At 46.0% G+C, this 23,572-nt stretch overlaps 4 protein-coding genes across 10 annotated transcripts; all 4 read right to left on the bottom strand.

The window, feature by feature from the left end:
• Positions 1–2,551: 2,551 nt before the first annotated feature.
• On the bottom strand, positions 2,552–6,614 carry tnni2a.2 (troponin I type 2a (skeletal, fast), tandem duplicate 2). Of its 4 annotated transcripts, none has more exons than XM_029152429.3 (7): positions 6,216–6,614; positions 4,719–4,804; positions 4,604–4,640; positions 4,401–4,529; positions 4,068–4,157; positions 3,156–3,332; positions 2,552–3,074 (listed from the first exon to the last, which is right to left on the bottom strand). In XM_029152429.3, exons 2-7 carry the CDS (start codon positions 4,727–4,729, stop codon positions 2,994–2,996), a joined length of 525 nt encoding a protein of 174 aa, XP_029008262.1. In that variant the 5' UTR covers positions 4,730–4,804; positions 6,216–6,614; the 3' UTR covers positions 2,552–2,993. The 4 variants fall into 4 exon arrangements, with proteins under 4 accessions (XP_029008262.1, XP_029008261.1, XP_055365933.1 ...); XM_029152428.3 differs by having other exon boundaries at positions 4,719–4,754; positions 6,216–6,607; XM_055509958.1 differs by lacking the exon at positions 6,216–6,614 and adding an exon at positions 5,615–5,969.
• Positions 6,615–6,790: 176 nt separating this feature from the next.
• Positions 6,791–9,309, bottom strand: LOC114856745 (troponin I, fast skeletal muscle-like). 2 transcript variants are annotated; one of them, XM_029152426.3, is made up of 7 exons: positions 9,137–9,309; positions 7,920–7,950; positions 7,696–7,732; positions 7,481–7,609; positions 7,315–7,404; positions 7,019–7,195; positions 6,791–6,946 (listed from the first exon to the last, which is right to left on the bottom strand). In XM_029152426.3, exons 1-7 carry the CDS (start codon positions 9,216–9,218, stop codon positions 6,851–6,853), a joined length of 642 nt encoding a protein of 213 aa, XP_029008259.1. In that variant the 5' UTR covers positions 9,219–9,309; the 3' UTR covers positions 6,791–6,850. The 2 variants fall into 2 exon arrangements, with proteins under 2 accessions (XP_029008259.1, XP_029008260.1); XM_029152427.3 differs by lacking the exons at positions 7,920–7,950; positions 9,137–9,309 and adding an exon at positions 8,002–9,098.
• A 677-nt stretch (positions 9,310–9,986) lies between these two features.
• LOC114856743 (uncharacterized) lies at positions 9,987–18,457 on the bottom strand. Of its 3 annotated transcripts, none has more exons than XM_029152422.3 (5): positions 18,321–18,457; positions 16,512–16,609; positions 16,348–16,428; positions 13,962–14,146; positions 9,987–13,343 (listed from the first exon to the last, which is right to left on the bottom strand). In XM_029152422.3, exons 2-5 carry the CDS (start codon positions 16,597–16,599, stop codon positions 12,465–12,467), a joined length of 1,233 nt encoding a protein of 410 aa, XP_029008255.1. In that variant the 5' UTR covers positions 16,600–16,609; positions 18,321–18,457; the 3' UTR covers positions 9,987–12,464. The 3 variants fall into 3 exon arrangements, with proteins under 3 accessions (XP_029008255.1, XP_029008257.1, XP_055365932.1); XM_029152424.2 differs by lacking the exon at positions 18,321–18,457 and adding an exon at positions 17,328–18,311; XM_055509957.1 differs by lacking the exon at positions 18,321–18,457 and having other exon boundaries at positions 16,512–17,315.
• Positions 18,458–19,526: 1,069 nt separating this feature from the next.
• On the bottom strand, positions 19,527–23,420 carry LOC114856740 (acyl-coenzyme A thioesterase 3-like). The gene is made up of 11 exons (XM_029152417.2): positions 23,261–23,420; positions 22,680–22,881; positions 22,494–22,593; positions 22,223–22,413; positions 21,976–22,145; positions 21,583–21,702; positions 21,249–21,331; positions 21,052–21,154; positions 20,473–20,553; positions 19,958–20,105; positions 19,527–19,848 (listed from the first exon to the last, which is right to left on the bottom strand). The coding sequence occupies exons 2-11, from the start codon at positions 22,873–22,875 to the stop codon at positions 19,721–19,723; spliced, it is 1,320 nt and encodes a 439-aa protein (XP_029008250.1). The 5' UTR covers positions 22,876–22,881; positions 23,261–23,420; the 3' UTR covers positions 19,527–19,720.
• Positions 23,421–23,572: the final 152 nt, after the last annotated feature.

Here is a 23,572-nt window from a genome sequence, read left to right as displayed (position 1 = left end):
AAGACTCAGAGAACAGAAACTTCCTGCTGGTAGCGTTGTGTTTAGGTTTAACATACTGTAAAGCATATCTGGGACTCTCACCAATACTAACAGGACGTGACCCAGTCGAAGCTCTTGGCCTTGTTAGCGGCTCTGACTGGGGGGAAGGCGGTGACAGGTCTGAGTGACACGCAGGCGGCCGGAGAATGCTGGGAATGCGGGGCGCAGGGTGACGCTGGGGATCGGGTTCACCGTCCTGTCACTTGTTCTCAACCAGGACGTTCGAGCCACAACTCGAGCCTCCGGAATGCTGGGAAATGCACGGGAAGCGCGCGTCCTGTCCTCGCTATGTGACGCCATTAATAACTGGATGTGTATGTTTACTCCTGAAGCTTCGAGCTGCTTCGGATCCATCCACCATCTGGTTGATGTGAAGCATGGACGCAGCGACACGTCACCACCCGAGGGGTTGGTTTCCACTTGGATTTACTGCTTGTCACTAAGATGTTTCCAGAAGGGAACGATGCTCAATACGACAAATGCCTGAAAGGTCCCAATGTTTGAGTGGAACCAAACCTTGTAGCAGCTTCGGTGCTTGAAATAATTACTTTCAACTGCAGCTGAAAGAGCTTGAGGGCCTGAGGGCTTCTGGGAACTGTAGTTCTTCAGATCAGAACATCTGCTGGGAGAATGTGACGAACTCGCAGGTTTTCTAGGCTAAAGCAGCATCTAGCGGCCATTTCTGGAACTGCAGCTGGAAACTGACCATTGCTGATGTATTTGAGGGCTGATCTTCAAAACGCATCATTTAAGGCACAGTTGTACGAAGCAGTAACTGGGAGGAAACATCAGCCATGAGTGGAGGGAACCCTAAATGCCTCCTTTGGCCTTTTAAGCAAACAAAGAGGACACGAGGGCAGATGTCACCTCAGCGACTGAGCTCAGTTTCCACAGAGAGAAGACTCACCTCCCTTTGGTGAGTCTCTTACTGCCGTCTCGTCTTCCTCAAGGCAGTAAAGTCCTAAAAGGAAATAATGACAGTGTTAAACGTTGTCTTCTGTCTTATATAAACATATACACAGTAAATTCCCTATCTGAGTGAATGAACCTTAGACTAGAAGCAACTCTGCCGCTCTAACTGTGTCCACAGTGTCTGAGACACGGCGTCACACGTTAATGAGTATTTCTCACATTTGACTGTAATTAAAAATGTCACGCAGCATCTCGAATGTCACGCTTTAACGCCACACGTTGATGTATGTGGCATCGAGAACAGCTGCTTGTGCCAATTAACAACCTTCAGCCCGGGAGGGAGATCCAATCAGTGAATTCAGCTGCTGCCTGTCTGAGCAACAGGTTCCACTTGGTTCCTTCTCATTGTGGGTCTGTCTCATTGTAGGTCTGTCTCATTGTGGGTCTGTCTCATTGTGGGTCTGTCTCATTGTAGGTCTGTCTCATTGTGGGTCTGTCTCATTCCGGGTCTGTCTCATTGTAGGTCTGTCTCATTGTAGGTCTGTCTCATTGTGGGTCTGTCTCATTGTGGGTCTGTCTCATTGTGGGTCTGCCTCATTCCGGGTCTGTCTCATTGTAGGTCTGTCTCATTGTAGGTCTGTCTCATTCCGGGTCTGTCTCATTGTAGGTCTGTCTCATTGTAGGTCTGTCTCATTCCGGGTCTGTCTCATTGTAGGTCTGTCTCATTCCGGGTCTGTCTCATTGTAGGTCTGTCTCAAGCCGTGGAGGCTGAGCGGCGTGAGCCTCGGGTCTAATTCTGGCTGATGTGGGAGGAAGCAGCTGTTATCTGAGGAGATGGTGCTGCCGTCAGCAGATGTCAAATATAACCTGCAGCAGCTCTGAGGACCGAGACGCTGCTGAGGCTGTGAATGAAGACGTGAGTCATGTGGTATTAAAACGCGTCCAGCGTGTGGACAGACAGAACCCGAGCTCGTTTGGAGTCAGAGGGGGCCGCGTTTAGGAAGCTTATTGTATTATACATACTGTACTATGTTGTAGATGTTCACCTTTATCAAAAATGAATTGACAGTTTGTTGGTGTCAATTTAAATTCGTTTTAAAGCCTTGATCTACTATGTTTTGTTATTTAAAAAGTAAATCTAACCACTGGAGGCATGTGTTCATCTGAACGAACCTCTGCAGTTTCACATCACACACGACGCCTGGTTGAACCTGTGAGGACAAAAAGCAGAGAATTCATTCATTGCTGGGGAAAAAAACTGACACAAAACAATGATGTTGGACTAAATGACTCACCTCTGACGTCTGTGCATCTATAACGTAGTGACTTTAGCAGCTACTCAGCTGCTGCTAATTCAGACCTTGTTCATCAAACATGAATTATACATGAAATTAAATGTAGTTTGATCGGCATCATAACAAATTTAGCAGATTTAAGTATCACTGCAGGTGACGTTGACCGACGCACCTAAAAGCTACTTTCACATATTTAAATCACACGAAACCTTGATAATTTCAGAAACAATTATGAAGACTGATATCTGAAGCTAAAGCTACAGTAATGGAATCTATTTGCAAAGAGGACAAATTCAACAAGAAGATGAACATTAAGCTTTTGTATTTAATGTGACAGACAAACATTTCACATCCTGAACAGCTGAAGCTCACAAACAGACAAACAGTTGCCTTCACAGAACCAGAGCAGCTTCGATTCAACACACGTCCCAGAAGCAGAAGATGCTTCGATTTCACTAAAGAATTTAGTTCCAAATTGAGTCTGGCTCCACCTCATCGCTCTCAGCTCAGTGATAAAGTATAAAACCTAAAATGCCTTGAAAACATAAACACCTGTAAACAACCTGAGCTGCTTAAGGCCTCTCATTAAACTGTGCTCATTAGAAGCTCTGATCGCTTTTATCACAGATTTCCATTAAATAACAAGGGAACACATATGCATCTTTTCAAAATAAAACTCTTCAGATTTAAAGACGTTCGACCTGAAAACACTCATAAGCCTCCGAAACATCTGGAGACAGGTCACATTTAACTATCGAACATCTTCTTCCTGTCAGACTTGTCCTCAATGTTCTTACGCCAGTCTCCCACGTCGCGCAGCTGCTTGTCCTGTGGACACAGACGCATTCCTGTGAGTGAACACAGCGGGCGGATGAATGAGGCTGCGGACGCAGCGCCCGTCACACTCACCTCCTCCTTCACCTCCTTCTTGACCTGCTTCAGGTTGGCCCTCAGGTCCATGTTGACCGTGTGCTTGGAGCCCAGCAGCGCCTTCAGCATGGCGTCGGCCGACATGCGCACCTTCTTCAGACGGGGCCTCTTGAACTTTCCTCGCAGATCCACAATCTTTATGTTGAGGTCTCTCACCTTTCGAGAAGGAAGCAGCAACAGTCGGCTCTGATCACAAGTCAAATGCTGGAACGGTCCGCGTCATTCGTGTTGTGTTATTTCCAACTGTGACTCACAAAATGTTTGTTGAGATGGAACGCGACTTGTTTGATTCGAGTGGACAGTACAACCATGCATCGGGTCATTTGTTTTATTCATACACAGTACAGTGCATCCGGAAGGTATTTATAGTGCTTCACTTTTTCCACATTTTTTTTATGTTACAGCCTTATTTTAAAATGGATTCAATTTGTTTATTTCCTCAAACTTCAACACCCCATAATGACAATGAGAGAAATAAGTTTTGGAAATTGTTGCAAATTTATTAAAAATTGAAAAACTAAAAAATCACATGTACATAAGCATTCATGAATGATCAGTGAAAGCAGAATATTCCTGAGCTCAACTGCAGCAAATGCTGTAAATACTTATGTAAATGTGATTTTTCAGTTTTTTATTTTTAATAAATTTGCAACAATTTAAAAAAATCTTCTCATTGTCATTATGGGGTACTGTATGAATTAATTCCATTTTGGAATAAGGCTGTAACATAAAAAAATGTGGAAAAAGTGAAGCGTAATGAATACTTTCCGGATGCACTGTGTCTCATGTCTCACAGCATTTAGTTTGTTCCCAAACACCGAACCTCTAAACCACTGAGAACAATCTGCTGATCCGCACCCGTAGACGGTTCATGTGCCGAACGGGGCTCACCTCATTCAGAACCATGTTCAGCTTGAACTCTATGCAGTATCTCTCCTCTTCACTGACGTCAATCTGCTCATGAAGCTTCGTGCAAAGTTCCTGTAGAGAAAAGGTGTTTCTCAGTACACGACTGTGACCAGTTGTAAATACATTCAGAGACGTCCTCCACTCATCAATTCATCATTAAGACCATCAGGAGGAGGCTGTAGAATTTGATTTTAAATCCATTTTAAATCCAGATTCCTTTCTACAGTTTTTTTACTAATTCTTGTATAACAGTGAGCCTCATGGATGGTTTGGCAGAACACAGGTCCAGCCTGACACGGTGGCACCGGGCCTCACCAGCAGCTCGTCCCTGGAGTACGGCAGCTCCAGGGGAGGGAGCTTGTCAGCCAGGAACGTCTGCCTCTCCTCCGCCTTCTTCTCTGCCTCGGCCTCCAGCAGAGTGTTGGCCACCACCAGCATGCAGCTCTGTGACGACATCACCGCAGCATGGACGTCAGAGCAGAAGGGGTCACAGGTGAGAGTCGCCAGTCGTTTCTTACCTTCAGCGTGTGCTTGCGTCTCGCAGAGAGTCGCTTCCTGCAATAACAGCACGTTAAGAGACAAATCCATTCATTATGTAAAGATAAGAGCATGTTTGAAATGCAGTTCACTCACTCGTCAGCCATGTTAGCGGAAGGATGCTGCTGCTGCCTGAAAACAATCAGAACGAAAACAGGGTCCTCAGCTTCAAATCTGGGATTCTACAAACGGAGACGTGACACAAACAATGAAATGTTGTAGAAAATGTCCTGGAATGAACAGGATGCTCTGGGTTCAGCCACACAAGGTCCAACACCGGTTCAGACCGCCAGGTTCTGTCTTTCACAGTGGCGCTGACGCCAGGCTGGGGAACATCCTTCTCTGGTGCCTGTGCGTTTGTTCCTCATTAGCAGAAAGTCCAAACACGACGCGCTGCAGAGACAGACAGCACCAGACTGGATGAACCCTCAGTTCCAGCTCTGAGGACAGAGCTGCGAGAGGCCGGTGGAGGTCTGAGCCGCGGGTATGTTTAGGAGCAGAGGATTTAGACTCTATTCCTGGAGCCACAGCTGTTCCCCGTGTCTTCATGGGGAGAAAGAAATGACAGCAGGCCCGTCCTGAGAGAAAAGACTCGCTGACAACCGCTGTGAAGGCTGAGAGCCCGGTTCACTCACACACGGCCTCCACTCCAGCGTCTCCAGGGCCGCGGCGTATTTTAGGTGACATGATGCGTTGCAGTTGTTGTGGATGGAATATGTGGAGGGTTAAATTTGGGCCCTGATTCCTGTAGTAGAAGTGTGTGTGTGTGTAGAAGGGCATTGTCTCTGGAGGGAGGCAGTAATTCAACACCACAGACAAGACATTAGAGCAAGATGCAAAAATAACCCCTGAACCCGGAACGTCCTGACTGAACCGTCCCCAAAGACACAACGGCCCCGAAATCCTGGACAGAGGAAAAAAGAGACGGCGTCCACGGAGCTCAACTCACAGACGTCTGAAGACAGACTGAGGAACAAACAGGCCAAACGCACGCGAGTTCTGCTGCAGCAGCTGAGGACTGAGGCTGCAGTGGAGCTGGTGTTGACAGCAGGGTAAACGCTGAGGGATCGGATTCGCCTCCACGCCTTGTAGTGGTTTGCTCTTTCAGCGTGGCTGCTCAGCGCCTCGTTCATCACCAGCGCGGGTCCAAGGAAAAGCTACTGCTTTAACCTTTGAAACCCAGAAAAACCCAGAGAAACACAGAAAAACCCAGAGAAACACAGAAAAACCCCAGAGAAACCCAGAAAAACCCAGAGGGAACGACTTTCAGAGCACTTCCCCTCATTTACCCAAATAATAAACAACTTGATTAAAGTTCTACGTCATAAACACATCAAACAGACATAAAACCTGGTACCGACCCATCAAACTAATCCATAAAATACTTGGTCCAACATGAGGCCTCGCAGTGAGTGAGCACCAACTATGGGAATTGATTTAAAGTCTACAGTAAAAAACAAAGATGCATCCATACAAAACAAGGATGACAGACAGACAAACACACACACACACACACACACACACACACACACACACACACACACACACACACACACACACACACACACACACACACACACACAGAGTCCTTACTGCTACTGAGCTGAGCTTGATGGGTCACAGACACAGACCGAGTCCCGTCGACCGAGGGCTCACTAGGTATATATTGCGATGTGTGATATCCCTCTAAAGCCTCCACTTTCTCTTTATGGAAGTGGATCAGTGGTCAAACCAATGGGCTGGCAAGGTCATGAAATACAGTACAGTGTCATCTCCCCCTTCCTGGACTCCCTCATTATAAATAACCCGCCCTTTAGGATTGTCGTCTGTATTATCTTCAACAGGAGAAAGGAGGAAACTCACCCTGAAGCCCAGCGACGTGGACGGAGGCGGATACACCTGCAATACGAACCTGCTGTCAGTTACTGGACTCACAACGTAAACGTAGATATTAAAGATATGTTAAAAAGTCTCACCTCACATCTGGAAACTGGAGGAAATGATCTTCACAAAAATGCACATTATGCAAATTATTGCATTATTCAATTAACGAGTTGAATTGAAGCGTGTGCTCTGATGCACACACACACGCACAGACACACACGCACAGACACACACGCACAGGCGCACACACACACGCACGCACGCACGAACGCCCACACACCTCCTCACGGGGTCAGTTGTTTATTCAGGGATGTGTTACACGTTAAAGCAGACATTAAACACGCTCAAGCTTCTGCCTCGAACATCTTCTTCCTTCCGTCCATGCCGGATTTGTCTTCGATGTTCTTCCGCCAGTCGCCGACGTCGCGCAGCTCTTTGTCCTGAAAGCAGAGGACACGGCTCAGGGCCGAGCTGCTGTCTCCACTCGGGCCGCGCCGTCTCGGCCTCCTCACCTCCTCCTTCACCTCCTTCTTGACCTGCTTCAGGTTGGCCCTCAGGTCCAGGTTCACCGTGTGCTTGGAGCCCAGCAGCGCCTTCAGCATGGCGTCGGCCGACATGCGCACCTTCCTCAGCACCGGCTTCTTGAATTTGCCCATCAGGTCCTGGACTTTGATCTTCAGGTCGTCGATCTGAGCCACAGTGGACAGTCATTGTGCTGGGTTTAAACTGTTTGATGTATAAATCCCCAGGTTTCGCCTGGTTGATACCTCTAGAACCTTAAGTACATTCATAGTTTGATAATAGCGACCTCCTTGTTGGCTTTGGTGACTTTCAGCTCCAGGTCGTATCGCTCCTCGTCAGTCACGTCGATCTTATGGTGGATCTCCCTGCACAGCTCCTGAACACAAAAAACCTCACAAATCAGACGTCTGGTTCTGTGGCTGGAACCCGTCCTGGTTCTGGTGGTACAGTACCTGCAGCTCCTGCATGGTCCTGGGCAGGGACGGGGGGGGGCAGGTCTCAGCCATGTACCTCCCTCGCTCCTGCTCTCGCTCTGCCTCCTCCTCATCCAGTAAATCTTTGGCAATAGACAGCATCAAACTCTGCCAAGGTAAAGTGACATGAACGCACACGACAGAGTCCAGGAGGAGCTGCACAAACATCTGATCATGTCCACGGCTTCCTGTACCTTCAGATGATGTTTGCGACTTGAAGACATCTTTTTCCTGAGAAGAAGCGATTTTGTCATGAACAGAATTACATGAAAAAATGTATGGAACTTATTAATGAAGATCAGTTTTAAAATGAAGATGATTCTCTCTGTTACATGCATCTGTGTTTGTTTCACGTCTCCTTGTGTCTTTGGTTTCATACTATAACTCTTGATGAACATAGAAGAAAGTCTGGACTTACTCTGACATTTTGACGTGTTTGGCTTCAGAACCTGTAGAAAAACATTTTTTATTGAATGGACAGGTGTTCGACTAACACAAACCCGGTTGAGTGAGGAGCTTGAGTCCAGTCTCCTGCTCCTAAATGATGCCTCCACTTAGAAGAAACGTGATCCTGCTGGGGCATCCGGGCTCTGCCTCAAGGAAAATCCTCTCATCTAAATTAGGACAGGAGCTCTCGGGCCCAGTTGTCCCCTCTTCATCCCCTCCCCGTATCCTTGTCAGAATAGATCTGTCTTCAGGCACATTACCAGGAAACACTTGATACCTCCTCTGTGTACGTGTCTCTGATATGACCTGTTACCGTTGCCCGTGGAAACAAAAACTGCACGGGACAGTCCAGATCAACAGTCTCACAACTGTGGTGTCAACAGTTGTTCACAAAACAGAGGTTATTCTGTTCTATCTCGCTTCTGACCAGAAAAAAACATTTTACAGTATTGTCTATGTGTCAGAAAACTTTCTGGTTAGAAACCTGATGGGAACTCAACCGTCCTAGATCGTCACAGGTTCTGCTCCTGATCCAAATGCGCCAAAGCCAAAACTACAGTTTGGAACGATGTGCTAGAATAACCGATGTAACGTAGCAAGAAAGACGTGAAGTAACCATGGCGACCAAATATCTCAGTAACAACTTAAGCCTCTTAAACCTCTTAGGTCATTAGAGACTCATGTAGAACTTTTGTCCAGTTGTCAAGCATTTGATGTTTGTATATCCGTTACAGATTTTGCAGCTATTAAGACAGATTTCACCAAAACGTGATAATATGAGTATCATTAGCAAAAAGATTTGTCTTCTTCTAAAAATGGTTAAACAAGTTGACGGCTAAATAACTTTTCATTCAGTTTCATCAATAGTTTTCTGTCCTGACAGTAAAATATTAATGCTATTTTTATGAATTAAAGCTCATAAAAACAAAAATAATGACCCATTAAATGCACTTCTGTGACGACAGAATGATAAACAACAACACCATGAAACAAATGTCTTCTCTAAAACCAACCAAAGCAACAACCAGTGACTCCTCAGTCAACACAGATGACAGTGGCCCTTTAACCAGCTGGCTCTTGAACATCGTGAGCCATATTTCGCGTACAATACATACACGAACAAACAGATCAATATTTCAATCAATCAAGCAGCAGCAGCAGCAGCAGCGAAAGACAGAGATTTCTCACCTGCTTGAAGACAGAAACCGGACGGAGCAGCTGATTTGGGCAGTGGCTCGGTTTTGACAGTAAATGTTGCTTTATATTGCATTTCCCAAAGGCGAAGGAAATCCCAGGTTTCTCTTTATGGAAATTTATTTTCTCACAGGCCAATGGGCTCAGCACCACCTGAAATCTTATATCTGACCTCCCATCCACCCCAAAATCTCCCCCCTCTCCCACCATTATAAATAACCCGCTGCCTTCTAGATTGTTACAATAAAAGCATTATCCCCACAGGCATCCAGAGGAAAGCGCTGGTGGAGCATTAAACAGAGCCCAGAGGTTAAAACGAGGATGGGAAATCCATAACAACGGCAGAACCAACAGAATTAACACTGCTCAGCTCTCGGAACAGACGAATCCTGGTTCAGAGGCAGGTTTGGAGGTTGAGGAGCTCAGGGAGCTGCAGCGATGAAAGCTCAGGGGACGACAGGTGGGAGCTTCAAGACGCCATTTAGCCATTTAAGACACGCAAATGGAGGATATTAAGAAGCTGTTAACAGGAGCTGGCAAGTAAGAACCAGCAGAAGGTAAACAGCGAAGGCCGACACAGCAGATGAAAACACACTGCCCGAATCTGGTTTTACACAGTAGGTTAAATAATGGACAACTGCAGCTAAAAGCTGAACTTGAACACCAGCATGTGAAAGCCTCGTCCTGCATCACCAGTGCAGCCATCGAGTCAATAACAAAGTGAAGCTGTATCATTCGGCTTTAGAAAAGCTCCCCGACAGCTCGACTCGTTTCACCTCTTCATTACAAGCTGCTGCTTTGTGCACAGACTCTTGGCCTGGCACCATCATCAGCTCAACAACTCTTAATGTTTATTTTCTTTAATATTTCAACAGTACAAATTATATTTGACTTTAGAAACATGACATGAGAAATACATTGTTTCACATTTCTGAACATCATATTCATTGAGAACATTCTTAGCCACTGAGAAATCACCTGAGAGAACAAGTTAGAAAACTGTTTCAGTCGGATTTGATGATTTTGGAAAATAAAATATGCAGTTACTTTGTCTAGTACACGGGCATCAAACAGCTGAGGAACTGGTCTCGTTCTTTAGGGTCATCACTGCTTGCATGAGTAAAACACCTGCACGGCGCACGAGTGACTAAAGCAAATAAATATATTACAGCTCGGATCACGTGTCACAAATATTACTAAAATAAAAACATCAAAGATATTTAACAGTTCACAACATCTCCAGAGAAGTTAAAGTGATACCAAGTGCAAATATCACCATACGCTCACGGGCCGACTCCAAGCGAAGGCACCGTGCGCTCCGCTCCAAACCTGCCGCGCCGCTCGCGTCACGACTCAACCGTGCTGTTAATAAACCCTGGCTCCTACGACTGCCTGCATCTCCACAGTACTGCTGCGCTCCGATACACTAATATGAGTTACCTAGTTATTAGTGGCATCTTAGTTATTATTAAAGCAATGCAAAGAATTCTGGGTAAAGACCTCACGTGGCCTTGTCATGAGGTGTTTGACATTTTTGTATCTCAAGATAAAAGGCCTAGAAAAATGCAAATCCAACAATCACAAATTAAACTTTGAACTGGAAGGTTTTACACAATTTGAAAATCAGTTTTCAACCACCTCCAGTTAATTTAGTGGATCATGAACTGGGCCATGAACGTGGATTAGCAGCGGCCTTAAACATCATGTAAACCTTTACCCCTGAATATGGTGACGGCCACACTTCTAACTGAAAGGATCAGCCATGGTCCTAAAAATACAATAAATCAAATTAAATTAAAAACAAAAAAACAGCACTGAGCATTTTGGACAACCCTATAAATAGTGCAAACACACCTCAGGCAGTGGAAACTTTCAGTCACACTTCAGTGGCTTAACTGGATAAACTAATACTTATAATCTACAGATTCACATCTTGTTCCAAGTTTACTGCATACACTGAAGTTCAGCGTCACAAAGACACAGTCTGAGCACCACTGGAGAGATTAACAAAGCAAACTGTGGCTGAATAGAGGCTACAGTCTTCCTCACAGAGGAGAGGATGGGCATTTCAGCTTCCATTAAAGTATGACCTCAGAAAAGACAAAAATTGCTTCAATTGGTCACAAACAACAGAAGCAGGTCAAAGTTAAATCACGTGTCCATGTGCAAAGTTCATTCCTGCCACATAAGCAGATTAATCGGTAACATAATACTGTTAGTGGTGATCGATCCAATGGTGCCAAATCACATGTTCGTCCTTCAGCAGCAGAACTGCACCTTCGTTTCCCCCCATCTGACTTCTACTGACTGAAACCAAGGAACCGCTCTGACAGTGAAACAGATTTCAAGGCGGAAGAAAGAAAAAAAGTAATAAACGGCCAGCTATTCCCTTTATTAATAAATCTGTGCAGATGTTGTCAAACAGATTGCAGAATGCGATAAATAATAAAAGCTAAATATTGGGAGAAAAGTGATTTTAAGAAAGCATAACTATGAAGCTGCAGAGAAACTTTAAAAATCTTGTTTTACACATTAGGCTCCTACGGACGCATCAACCCTTTTGAATCACGGTTGCGCTTTTGGGGATTCAGGGGTCGCAGAGTTTTAAAGTTAAATAAGCCACATTCTATGTCTCAACAAACTGACCTATGCTCTGTGCTGTCCCTAAATGCTACACCATGAAGAAGCAGCTCAAGCAGTGTCAACATTTTCTGCATATTTCAAGTCTGGAGACATAAGGCAGACTTAAGGAGCAGGACGTCCCCAGCAGACTGGCAGCTGCTTGCACCGTTGCGTCTCTTGAGACACAGAGCCAAGGATGTTTCAGAACGGACCCACTTCTACATTACACACAGTTCACTGAGATGCATTTCATTGCCTGGTGTGAGTTGGACCACACGATCATCTCCAATGCTGAACTTGAATGACATCAATAATATCCTGAGAGCTCTCATTAAGAAATTCCCCTGATATAGAACACCACCACGACGGCATGGCACAGAACTGAAGCAGGACTATATTAAATCATACAGCCAACACCATTACATCTGTATACATTACAGGGAAGTCTATTGTGTCTCCTGTTGAATGGGATGGGAGGGGGCACCACAGCCAGGTCACATTTACAGGGTTCAAGAAGAAACACATCAAATTCAACAGTTTTACAACCACTGAACTCAAGTAGGGACAATAATATCCACTTGACCAGTCTACAGGAGAATGAACAGCTGCCCTTGGTTTGTCTCTGGGGGAAAATGTCATATAGTGAGGGTCCAGGGATAAAGAGCCTTGAGGTGCAGCTGAGCATGTTGGGGGAACCGGGTCAGGTCCATGCCACTTTGCGCGAGAGGGCCTGTTTGAAGCACTCTGGGTCAATGTTGCCTTCTGGCCGCAGCGCCCTCTCCAGGCTCACCAGCACGTTTTGGTGGCACTCCCTGATGTTGACTGGGTACTTGGCTCTCAGCAGCTCATAGGCTGCAATCAGCCTCATGTTCCGCTTCACCATCAAATACTGGATGATACATGTTGGCGCCAAAGAGAAACCGTCCCGACAGTGGACCAGGACCCGCTTCCTTTTCTCAGTGGAGGCATTGATGCACTCGTTGATGTCCTCAAAGCAGCGTTGCTTCAGTCCTGGGCCGTCACCCAGAGCATTTGGCACATCTCCAATGTCTACCTTGAGGCGGGACCAGCTGTGGCGAGCGCCGCGGGAGCAGGTGCAGGGTATGAGGCTGAGGCTGGGGCTCAGTTCTCCTGGCACGCTGCTCATGTCAATGATGCTGTCTATGTTATTGCGGCACAGAGTGCGCCCATTGTAGGCTGCATTCAGGTTTCCAACATATATGTAGTCCATCACTTTGGAGATGACAGGTTCAGAGTACTGGAAGTGATCGGGTCCGCTGGATTTGGGCTCCGGTACATCAGGACCCCTGGCTCCTGCCGGCCCCGTGGCAGCTCTTCTGCTATAGTTCCGCAACTTCTTGGAGCCTGAACGAGATGGAGGATTGGAATCCGACTCAGAGCTGCTGTTCCAGGGTGGAGAAAAGAGAGAGAAGCGGCTGGAGGACTTGCTCTTGTTGAGGATCTCCACTGGGCTGGACAAGCCTGAGGACGCTGCAGTGGATGCTGAGGCACAGAACAGAGAGGCTCGCTCCAGTGAACCGGTGCTGCTGGCAGCTCCTGCACTGTGAGCCTGCTCCATCTAGAACACACACACGATTAATCGGATCAAAATAATTTTAAATATTATTTGATGTTTTGCTTATTTGAGATCCCTTGAGGGTTTTTTGAACTAAATTTTTATTTTGACTCTTTTTAAATCTAATACAAGGCAAAAACAGAGTTTTGTTCCAAAGTGAAGATCTGCAGCAGCTCCATCAACCTGACTGTAGGAAAAAACCCTAAAAAAGACACGGGAGAACGCGTGAACTCCTTGTGGCTCTGAGGCACAGGGACACCAGTGTTTCATTCTTACGTTCTCCTGTGTTGCTGTAGTATTTACAAACCACTAGCTGAACTTTGTATGACTTGTAGGTTAAGGTTGCTTTTGTTTGACATTTAATGCTCATTTAAGGAAATTAGGGCGCAGCTTTTCTTCTGTTGCCAATTGGTTTGTTTTCTGCAGCATTTCACCAGCAGCTGCGTTATTTTGATGTTGCGCTGCGCCGTAAAATGGGCAGCCAGAAAATCATTATCGACCAATTTTCATCATCAATTATTATTGATTCGTCAATTTGTTGGTGCAGCTCTAAAATTAAAAAAGAATAAAATGTTTTATTTAGTTTAAAAATATACACTGAGCGTCACTCTGTAGACTTACTTGAGCTTTGAGGTTGTTTTTCCACTCCTGCGTCTCCAGAGCTTTGAAGCGTCCGCTGCTGTCTGAGGACACGGACACGCAGAGGGGCCGGTGGGCTCTTGGAGGGAGCTGGGGGGTGAGGGCCACGGGGACGGGCCTCGTGTCTGCATGCTCGCTCCTACTCATCATCAGATTTGGACAAGAGCCTGAGAAACAGAAGTCAAGTTAGTGGCACCAAATTCAGCCCCCAGTGCAAATGTGACTATGTCGCTCAGACAATCATAATAATTCTAAAGATTTAATTAAATGTCTTGGGTGACACGCCTCTGCAACATCGCGTGGAGGAGGGGGACAGTTCCTCTGGACTGGACAACCGGGGTGGTTGTCCCTCTTTACAAAAAGGGGGACAGGAGAGTGTGTTCCAACTATAGGGGGATCACACTTCTCAGCCTCCCTGGGAAAGTCTATGCCAGGGTACTGGAGAGGAGAATTCGGCCGATAGTCGAACCTCGGATACAGGAGGAACAATGTGGTTTTCGGCCTGGTCGTGGAACGCTGGACCAGCTTTATACCCTCAGCAGGGTGCTTGAGGGTTTGTGGGAGTTTGCCCAACCAGTCTACATGTGCTTTGTGGATCTGGAGAAGGCATTCGACCGCGTCCCTCGTGACATCCTGTGGGGGGTGCTCCGGGAGTATGGAGTCCAGGGCCCTTTGCTAAGGGCTGTTCGGTCTCTGTACAACCGGAGCAGGAGCTTGGTTCGCATTGCCAGCAATAAGTCAGACCTGTTCCCGGTGCATGTTGGACTTCGGCAGGGCTGCCCTTTGTCACCGGTTCTGTTCATTATTTTTATGGACAGAATTTCTAGGCGCAGCCAGGGGCCGGAGGGGGTCTGGTTTGGGGACCACAGGATTGCATCTCTGCTTTTTGCAGATGATGTTGTCCTGTTGGCTTCATCAGGCCAGGACCTCCAGCGTGCGCTGGTGCGGTTTGCAGCGGAGTGTGAAGCGGCTGGGATGAGAATCAGTTCCTCCAAATCTGAGGCCATGGTTCTCGACCGGAAAAAGGTGGTTTGCTCACTCCAGGTTGGAGAAGAGTTCCTGCCTCAAGTGGAGGAGTTTAAGTATCTTGGGGTCTTGTTCACGAGTGAGGGAAGGAGGGAGCGTGAGTTTGACAGACGGATCGGTGCGGCGGCTGCAGTAATGCGGTCGGTGTATCGGTCCGTCGTGGTGAAGAGGGAGCTGAGCCGAAAGGCAAAGCTCTCAATTTACCGGTCAATCTACGTTCCTACCCTCACCTATGGTCATGAGCTTTGGGTCATGACCGAAAGGGCAAGGTCACGGATACAAGCGGCTGAAATGAGCTTCCTCCGCAGGGTGGCTGGGCGCTCCCTTAGAGATAAGGTGAGGAGCTCTGTCACCCGGGAGGAGCTCGGAGTAGAGTCGCTGCTCCTCCACATCGAGAGGAGCCAGCTGAGGTGGCTCGGGAATCTAGTTCGGATGCCTCCTGGACGCCTCCCTGGGGAGGTGTTCCGGGCATGTCCCACCGGTAGGAGGCCCCGAGGAAGACCTAGGACTCGCTGGAGAGACTATGTCTCTCGGCTGGCCTGGGAACGTCTTGGGGTCCCACCGGAAGAGCTGGAGGAAGTGTCCGGGGAGAGGGAAGTCTGGAACTCTCTGCTTAGACTGCTGCCCCCGCGACCCGGCCCCGGATAAGCGGATGAAAATGGATGGATGGAATAATTAAATGTTACAATAATAATCTATAGGCAAATAAGTCAAAGCTACATTTCTAATAACGATAACAGATCAGTCTTGTCCATGACATATTTATGTTACTTAACTTCACACACTATGTCTCTCAGAGGGCTGCACTGCACTATGTACAGAATCCTGTGCATGCAAAAATACACAACTTGAAGTAATGTAATGACTCACTGCTGAGTGTAATTATCGTTCTGCATTCCTATATTTACAACTTAAACATCAACCGATAACTCATAATAGGTCCGTAAAAAACAATGAAGCCTCTGGTGTTTGTGCATCTGTGTGAAGTGAATAAATGCCCTGACCAATATTTCAGAAATTACTGTAATATTGACATAAAATGTGAACCAGAAGCATCATTGACATTAAGAAAGATCTTCTGCTCAGCCTTGGGAATGTCTCAAAGCAGCTTTGTCGAATTTGATGTGATGTTGACAAAAATACATAGTGTACAGACAATACTGACAAAGACCATGCAACTGTTTACTAATATTTCACAAGGTTGTAATTTTGTGTCAAACATGATGTTATTATTATGGTCAAAATGGATCGGATTTTGTGATCGGAGAGTGTTGGAACCTGCAGCTTCGGGCTGTTCAAATGGAGCCAACACTAGAGCCTGATCGGAGCAGATTTCACTCACCTGAACATTCTGAGCGGGTGATGGTCTCAATCTGCAGGGTGATGTGGGTTTTCAGCAGGCTGTGAAGGGCTCTGGCTTTACCTGCGGATCAAAGATCACCTTGCTGTAAACTTAAAACTACCAGTCTTAATGAATGGCGATAAAGTAAGAAGAAGCCGTCTTACCGATCCTGCCATTCTGCTTGCAGGGCACCTTTTTATCTAGCAGTTTGTGTGAACTCAGCTCTTTGTCCCACGCTTCTTCGGCTTCCATGATCCGTCTCCTGCAAACGGAGACACAAAACCCCGGCTCAGGGGGCCCGTCATCTTTGCCAAGCCGCGCAACACCTCACCTCCATGGGACGGACATGGCTTTAGCTGCCTCAGGCGTTGACTAGCATCACTAGCTACGTTAGCTGCTAACAGCAGCCCGCTGGATCACCATGAGTCATACTGACAGACTGGAGGAGGCTCTAACCGTCTGTTATTTGTGCCCTGGTGGGGGGAGCAAGGCCGCAACCAGCTAAAGCAAACCCACCCGAGCACGGCGCTAGCATGACGGGCGAATGGGTTAACGACGTCGGCTATTTAGTGGACGCTAGCAAGCTAACCGCCGCTAGTTAGCATAACTAGCCGTTATTTGCGGTTAGGCTCAACGCACATTAACAGCAACAACTACTGCACCATGTTGTGTTTGTCAGTAACGACACGACACCGGCGAATATTCGTGACAAACTATAAATGTTTGTCAGTTGAGTCGCTCGATGGTTAGCAAACACGACAGCACCGACGACAGCGGTAAGATGTTAGAAGGTGTAGCGACCCTGAACTTTGTCTTCCAGGTCAAACTAACCATCACAACAGTCACTGCAAAACACACGAATGAGATAATATTAAATACTAAAACAAAAACTAAACTAAAACACAACATAACGTTGAGTATAAGTGCTGATTTTTTGTCAGAAATGACAAAAGATGCGTTAACTTTGCCAGGAAATATACCTGGAAGACAAATCTCAGCAAAAAAACGCAATAGGTTGATGCCATGGAAAGCGCCTCCCAAATGGGCGGGAATATGAATGATTGCCAATAAATGATCCAACCGCTGGTGCAGAACAATGAACCTAACGCCTCTCCAGGGTTTCAGACAAAGTCCTTTTTATTCTTATCTCTATAGCTCCTTAGGGCCCAGGATGTTCAGGTTTGCCGACATGCAGCATTATAAATAAAGAACTAACCAAAACTCTCCCTGAAGGGACTGAGGATGGATAAGAATGTAAAGCACATAGTTGCACAGAGCACTGGAAGCCATCTAGTTTCACAACGTGAGCCAAACCACCAACATTCATAAGAACCAATAACTCATACTTTGCTTCCCCGCTGACCAGATTTTCCCACAAACTGGCAGAACGCAGGGGAGCTCATAGTGTCGAAAACACTGATGGCCAAAAGCACATCTCAAAGCTACACTGTAAGTGGAAGTATCAATAACGCAGATGAAGTACGTGGGTACAAGTTAGAAACTGTAATGAAAGTGCAGTGGTAAAAATCAGGAAGATGTACCGCACGTTACAGATGTGTTACTGTGTGAACATCACTGGTGTTGCATGTGGTGAAGTTGGAAATAATTCTATTTGCATACTTAATTAAATTATCTTTAACTATATTATATAATGCTACATATCTAATAATATACACTTATTTAACTTGCATGCAAAGTAAAATGCATATGTAAAAATGTATGTAGACAAGTAAAACATTTAAAAAATGTGTCTGTCAGTGTTAACAGTTCAGACTGTACACAGCTTGAGTAAATATATTTAACTACTTTCCTACGCTTAACTTTAGATTCAGAAACATCAACAACATCATATAATCCTTCTACTTGCATGTTTTCACATTATTGAGTACTTTAAATTGCACAAAAACAAACTATTTTCTAGCCAGTGTGAAGTGAAGCTGCCTCATCACCATCAGCTTCGTGAATCCACTCACCGTGTGGCGTTCGTGTGTCTCCCCTCGTGTCAGCAGACTGACTGAAGGCGGAGCAGCTCTGTCTGGAAACAATTATCTGGGCTGATCTACAGCCCGTTTTTTCCTTCTTCTGGTGCTTTAATTGGATGGCCGGGCCTCTCTCCAGGTATCCTGGTAACCCACAGACCTGCTGATGTCACAGCTCTCCATAATGAAGAGCGAGTGAGTGTAGCGGCTTCTGTCAATAAGCAGGCAGGGACACTGGCAGGAGATAAGAGTCAGTGAAGGCCACGTCTGCCACAATGTGACTGAAGAGGAGGAAGAAGCATGTAACAGTTGCAGAGTAACACATCATAACTGCAAATTATTAGCTTTGATGTTTACAGATGTATATTGATTAAAAGTGAATCCTTTTACAAGACACGACAGCAATGAAGGACCTACAGGTAGTTATGTAAGCTACAAATAAAAACGTATTGTGTCCTCACTGGAGTCCATTCATTCCATTGAATATGGACCTGTTAAGGTCCATATTCTGTTAAGTTTATTTCTCTGTGCAAGTTTTCTCATCCTGCAACCATCACGAGGTTCAGAGGCTACAGTAGGAATTGGTAGTTTCAAATGAGGGAATAATAACAAAACCCAGTAAAGGTGCACACGTCATGACAGATTACTTGTGCAGTTAAAACAGCACAGAGCATCTGTTAATGCTGTCTGAGGACGCAGCGTCTTCCTGCTCGAGACGCAAGCTGGGGGATCGCGGACACAGGATCTTGTGTGATGTAAAGTACGAGTGTGAAGCTGCCTGAGTGAGTGGCACATTTGCATCTCAAACAGAGACCTGGAGCTTCTTAATCCAGCGCTGCTGGTTCTGTTGATCCTGCACTGACCTGCTGCCCCTGACAAAGCAGAACCAGAAGACCTCATAGTAGGCCTTTTGTTTTAGACTAATATAGATGAGGTCCGTCTCATTAGGTGCCAAGGGTAAAACAACTGCTATGAACGAGTCGAGTGGAAAAAAACAAATTGTCCTGCCTTTCTTTTCCAAAGTTTAAGCTTCAATAAAAATAAAGCTCCTGCCCCTGCGCTCTCAGGTACCACTCTCCTCATGCAGGGAAGCAGGTGCTGTTAAATACCCTAAAGAAAACGCCACGTGATCAGACAACATGATGCGGCACATGACCCTTACACAACTGCTCAAAAGAATCCAGAAATGACTCAGTCCAGTGGTCATTCATAGCTTTAATTTTACATATCATGATGCTTAAAAACATTGACTTTTTAAATAAGCATTTATGAAATTATATGATTATCCAGAAATCTTTGATCTTCTGAACACAGAAGGAGTCCAACTGTAAATTTTACAATTATTTTTGTGAATATCACACTGTAGTCTATCGTGATGTCTCTTGTCACCTCAGTTACAGGTTTGACACCAATGCTGAACCACGTCCGTACAGATTCTCCCTGAAAAAGGCCAGAATCTTCCGCCAGGCGTCTTCCTGAGCCCGAGAATGGTCCACCGTCTCTCCGCCCCACAGAGTCTTTACTGCAAAGGCAAAGTAACAACCACTCAGGTTCCAGTTTTGGGGGTGATAACCTCACATCATCAGCTCCTGTCAGTCTCTAAAATTTTTTTAGTCCAGTGTTGAACCTACAAACGACCGACTTGATGTCAACAGTTGTTCTGAAGTTGCTGGATCTGGTGTGTGGTGAGTAGGGAGGTTCAATCAGGTGACCGGCGTTTGGGTACGAGAGCACAGTCAGCAGGTGGCTGTTGCCTGCCTGCTCCATCATCTGCTTCATCTGCAGCAAAAAATCCAAAATCAGACATATCAGTTCATGAACACTGTCATTCCAGGGAACAACACATCTCCTGTTCACCATGGCTGTTAATTAAAAGAAAACATGTTTGTGTTTAGCACCCTCAGCCATGTTAGCTTTGCAGGAACACCGTGTTCAACAGCAAGCGCCAAGAACACAAAGGAAAGGACTCAGAACATCCACCTGACCCTTCACTACCTCTCCCTTACCTCAGCCACACAAAGCAGTGCCAAATGCACAAACACGTATGGAGCAATATTTGAAAGTCCAGTCGATTGAATGGAAGAAGCAAAACCCCTCTGGACTAAATGATTCCTATTAACTTATTACATTGTGTCAATAAACTCACATCGATTGCAGACTCGACGGCCGGCCAGCTTTGGTCGTCTTCACTTACAACCAGCAGCAGAGGACACCTGAGCCGTCCAACCTGCTCAGAGACAAACAGCAGCTGGTTTGTAGATTTAGAGAATTCCTTACACATCATCCTTCATCTGAAGATTCATTTTTGAAACATTAGAACTGTGGGAAAGATTTGTTATTAATTGATTCTCCCCATCACACGCTACTTTTGGTTTCTAGAAATTTTTATTTCATGTTTGAAAGCACCCTTTTACTGTTACGCTTTATTACGGGACTGTCACACTGCATTCTGGGTAAAGTGGTCACATGATTGCAGCAGCTGCCGTTCTCATATTGTGGGTTGATGTTCACAATCAGTTCATGAGATTGATGCAGATCAGAAGGAGTAACGAGAAAGAGATTGTGTTGGTGCAATCATGGGACACCTTTACCCAGAATGCATTGCAAAACCACTAACAATGGTGTCTTACCAAGAGCTGCTTATTAAACAAGCATGTTATTACTAAAACCTACTTACCAGTTAATGAAAGAATAAATAGAGTGAGGCACTGTGGCTGGTACTCACGTCCACTTTGCGTGTGGGGTCAGTGGGGATGGGCAGCACCAGGTTTCGAGTGGACAACTCATTTTTCTCGTTGAAGTTAAATTTTTTAATGTCTCCTTTTGAACTAACAATGACACAATGAAACAATGATTTAATTCATGTTTAGGTTCAACACAAAATATCAGATTCACTTCTATTCATTTTTTAGGCCCACTTACAAACGTATATATCTCAATGTTTGTTGCACAGATTCACCAGGTGGCTGCACATGACTCCCATTAATACACACTGCACACCTGAACTGAGATAAACACATTAACATTAACTCACCCTGACCATGAATGAGTCAACCCACACACACATAACTTGTGTTCTTGGTAGCTGTAACTATGCATGCTTTGTATTGGTACATTTGCATATTACCTCTAGACCACTGCTACAGATAAGAACCACCAGTTAACTGCTGATTATCCACCGCAGTTTAAAGTCAAAGTACACGAGAAAATCATGTGTCCGAGGTTAATCACGGTGGTGAACAAACGTTTGTCGTACCTTCATGACTTGGGAGTAAACAGCCAGTTTGAAGCTGATACAGGAGCCTAAGGAGAGGCCCAGTATGGCGATTCTACTGCTGAGGATCTGAGGATGCTGCTGCAGAACTCTGTAGGCCGTCTGAAACAACCAGAGACACACTGTCCTGTTTATATCACCAGTGAAAGAACGCTTGTGACAGGATTTCACAGGCAGTCATACATGCTCATGCCTTAATACTGCCTCCACCACAACTGCTACTTAGTGAGCTTTCAATAATAAGCTGTCCTATTACTTTTCCAAATCGTTTTCCTTTTCATCACTATGGCAAATGCTAATCTTGTCAAAGTCTAATTCAGTGTTACACTGATAACAGTGGGGTTGAATGGTCATTACAGTAATCAGCGTGTTTACCTCAAAGTACTCCGTGTCCACCCTGTCTCCTGTTCCCAAGGTGATTTTAGGAGTCAAATAGTCAAGAGCCAGAGAGGCAAAGCCACGAGAGGCCAGCAGTGCTGCACGGTACTCCACTAGCCTCCCTCCACCCCCCCACAGGTCCAAGATACCCGGGAAAAGTCCAGAGGCTTCGGACGAGATCAGACACTCGTCAGCACGTAGCCAGATTACACAGTCATTTCTGCTAGCAAACATGTGGTCCTACCTGAGGGCAGGAAGAGGGTTGCAGTGAGGCCCCCCTCTGTGACTGGGATTCTGCAGACACCAGGCGCCATGTACCAACGCTCCACCACCACAGACACCAACGGCCCCTGATCCTCAAAGCCCTCAGTCTGGTGGCCCCTGAACACGGACACGGTGACCTCCATGGGAGTCTGGACGTTCATCTTTCTCAGCCTGAGGGATGGTTTTAGAGAGTCACCTCTGACTACACTCATTGGTTGGTTCTACTAGTCCTAGTGGTCAGGTTGCTCTACCTGAGTCCAGGTTTGCTGCCTGGAACCGGTCTGAGGCTCCACAATAGACCCATCTGTTCAACCCCAGAATATGTTCCACCCAGACTGAGATCCTCTGCAACTGTAAAGTAAAGGAGTGAATCCTTATCTCCTATTCTGGTGTTTCTGAGCCTCCAAACATTTTGTCCAGTTCACTGAGTTCTGTACCGTTCACAGCCCCAGTGGAGTCTGCAGTGTAGTGACCAAACGCGTGCCAGCTGTGTCCGTCTTCACACTGATGGAGAGCGTGGACCGTCAGCTGGAAACCAGGGGGGACGTTCTGGACCAGGACCGTGAACTTCTCATCCACGAGTCCTCTGGACGGATGGACCGACAGCTTCACGGGACGCTTTTTACCCTCCATCCTGAACTGAGCAGCCGGAAAAAACAAAGGGACGAATACATGAAGGACCCAGCGACCTGTCTGCCTCCCCTCATCCCAACCTGTGGAGGCAGATGAACGACGTCCCTGAGGACGCACAACTCGATCCAAGTGCTTTACTTCTGGAAAACAGCTCCGTGTAACAGTCAAGACAAGAATTCAAACGCTGTCGTTGTAGTGACTCCACATTTACGTTGTGGCCATTTCATGTTTCTGAAGCTTTATACCTATATTTCAAAAACAAACTGACACGCGTTGCAACCGCAGTGAACCAGAACTGAGACCAAAGTCCACAACATTTTCTTTTTCAGCTACTAAATCATTGTCTTGTGGTAAATGCATTATTTCCCAGTGTTCTTGAACCAACCTTTGCGACGACTGTTGCTCCTTGTGTTCGTTGGTCTGTGTTTCGTCCCAGGTTCCGAAGACAAAACTATAGTGGTACCTTCAGGGACCGGACACAATCGAACCTGAGCTTCACTGTTTGGCTCTCACTGTTTTTATTGCGCGAACAGGCCACGTTACGCCGCCGTGTGTAAAAACCTCAAGGTGCGTTCACGAAACCTCGGAACTCAAACATCTTCTGTTCTACTATGTCATATTTTTAAAACAACTACGTAGAAACTAACTAAAAATTAAACTTAGAACAAAAGCAGGTAGGCTAATTTCGGTTAAGGTC

The sequence above is a fragment of the Betta splendens genome, chromosome 6 (genome assembly GCF_900634795.4).
Source record: "Betta splendens chromosome 6, fBetSpl5.4, whole genome shotgun sequence".
Lineage (NCBI taxonomy): Eukaryota > Metazoa > Chordata > Actinopteri > Anabantiformes > Osphronemidae > Betta > Betta splendens.
The sequence above is the reverse complement of the archived record's forward strand: the minus strand, read 5'-3'. Positions and strand labels throughout refer to the sequence as shown.

Bases quoted from the DNA above. Each gene is read 5' to 3' on its own strand.
- tnni2a.2 (XM_055509958.1), bottom strand. From the start codon at position 5,755: ATGAACGAGGCGCTGAGCAGCCACGCTGAAAGAGCAAACCACTACAAG. The intron at 4,641-4,718 runs GTGAGTGAACTG...CTGTTATTGCAG, and splicing joins TCCGCTAACATGGCTGACGA to GAAGCGACTCTCTGCGAGAC. The intron at 3,333-4,067 runs GTGAGCCCCGTT...CCTTCTCGAAAG, and splicing joins TGAACATGGTTCTGAATGAG to GTGAGAGACCTCAACATAAA.
- LOC114856745 (XM_029152426.3), bottom strand. From the start codon at position 9,218: ATGCAATATAAAGCAACATTTACTGTCAAAACCGAGCCACTGCCCAAA. The intron at 7,610-7,695 runs GTACAGGAAGCC...TTACCTTGGCAG, and splicing joins GTCGCAAACATCATCTGAAG to AGTTTGATGCTGTCTATTGC. The intron at 6,947-7,018 runs GTGAGGAGGCCG...CTCTGCTTTCAG, and splicing joins AGAAGGAGGTGAAGGAGGAG to GACAAAGAGCTGCGCGACGT.
- LOC114856743 (XM_029152422.3), bottom strand. From the start codon at position 16,599: ATGGAAGCCGAAGAAGCGTGGGACAAAGAGCTGAGTTCACACAAACTG. The intron at 16,429-16,511 runs GTAAGACGGCTT...TTTGATCCGCAG, and splicing joins CAAGCAGAATGGCAGGATCG to GTAAAGCCAGAGCCCTTCAC. The intron at 13,344-13,961 runs GTAAGTCTACAG...TGTGTGTTCTAG, and splicing joins AAAACAACCTCAAAGCTCAA to ATGGAGCAGGCTCACAGTGC.
- LOC114856740 (XM_029152417.2), bottom strand. From the start codon at position 22,875: ATGGAGGGTAAAAAGCGTCCCGTGAAGCTGTCGGTCCATCCGTCCAGA. The intron at 21,332-21,582 runs GTACGACAAACG...TGTTTATCTCAG, and splicing joins TTTACTCCCAAGTCATGAAG to TTCAGGTGTGCAGTGTGTAT. The intron at 20,106-20,472 runs GTGAGTTTATTG...TTTTTGCTGCAG, and splicing joins CCGTCGAGTCTGCAATCGAT to ATGAAGCAGATGATGGAGCA.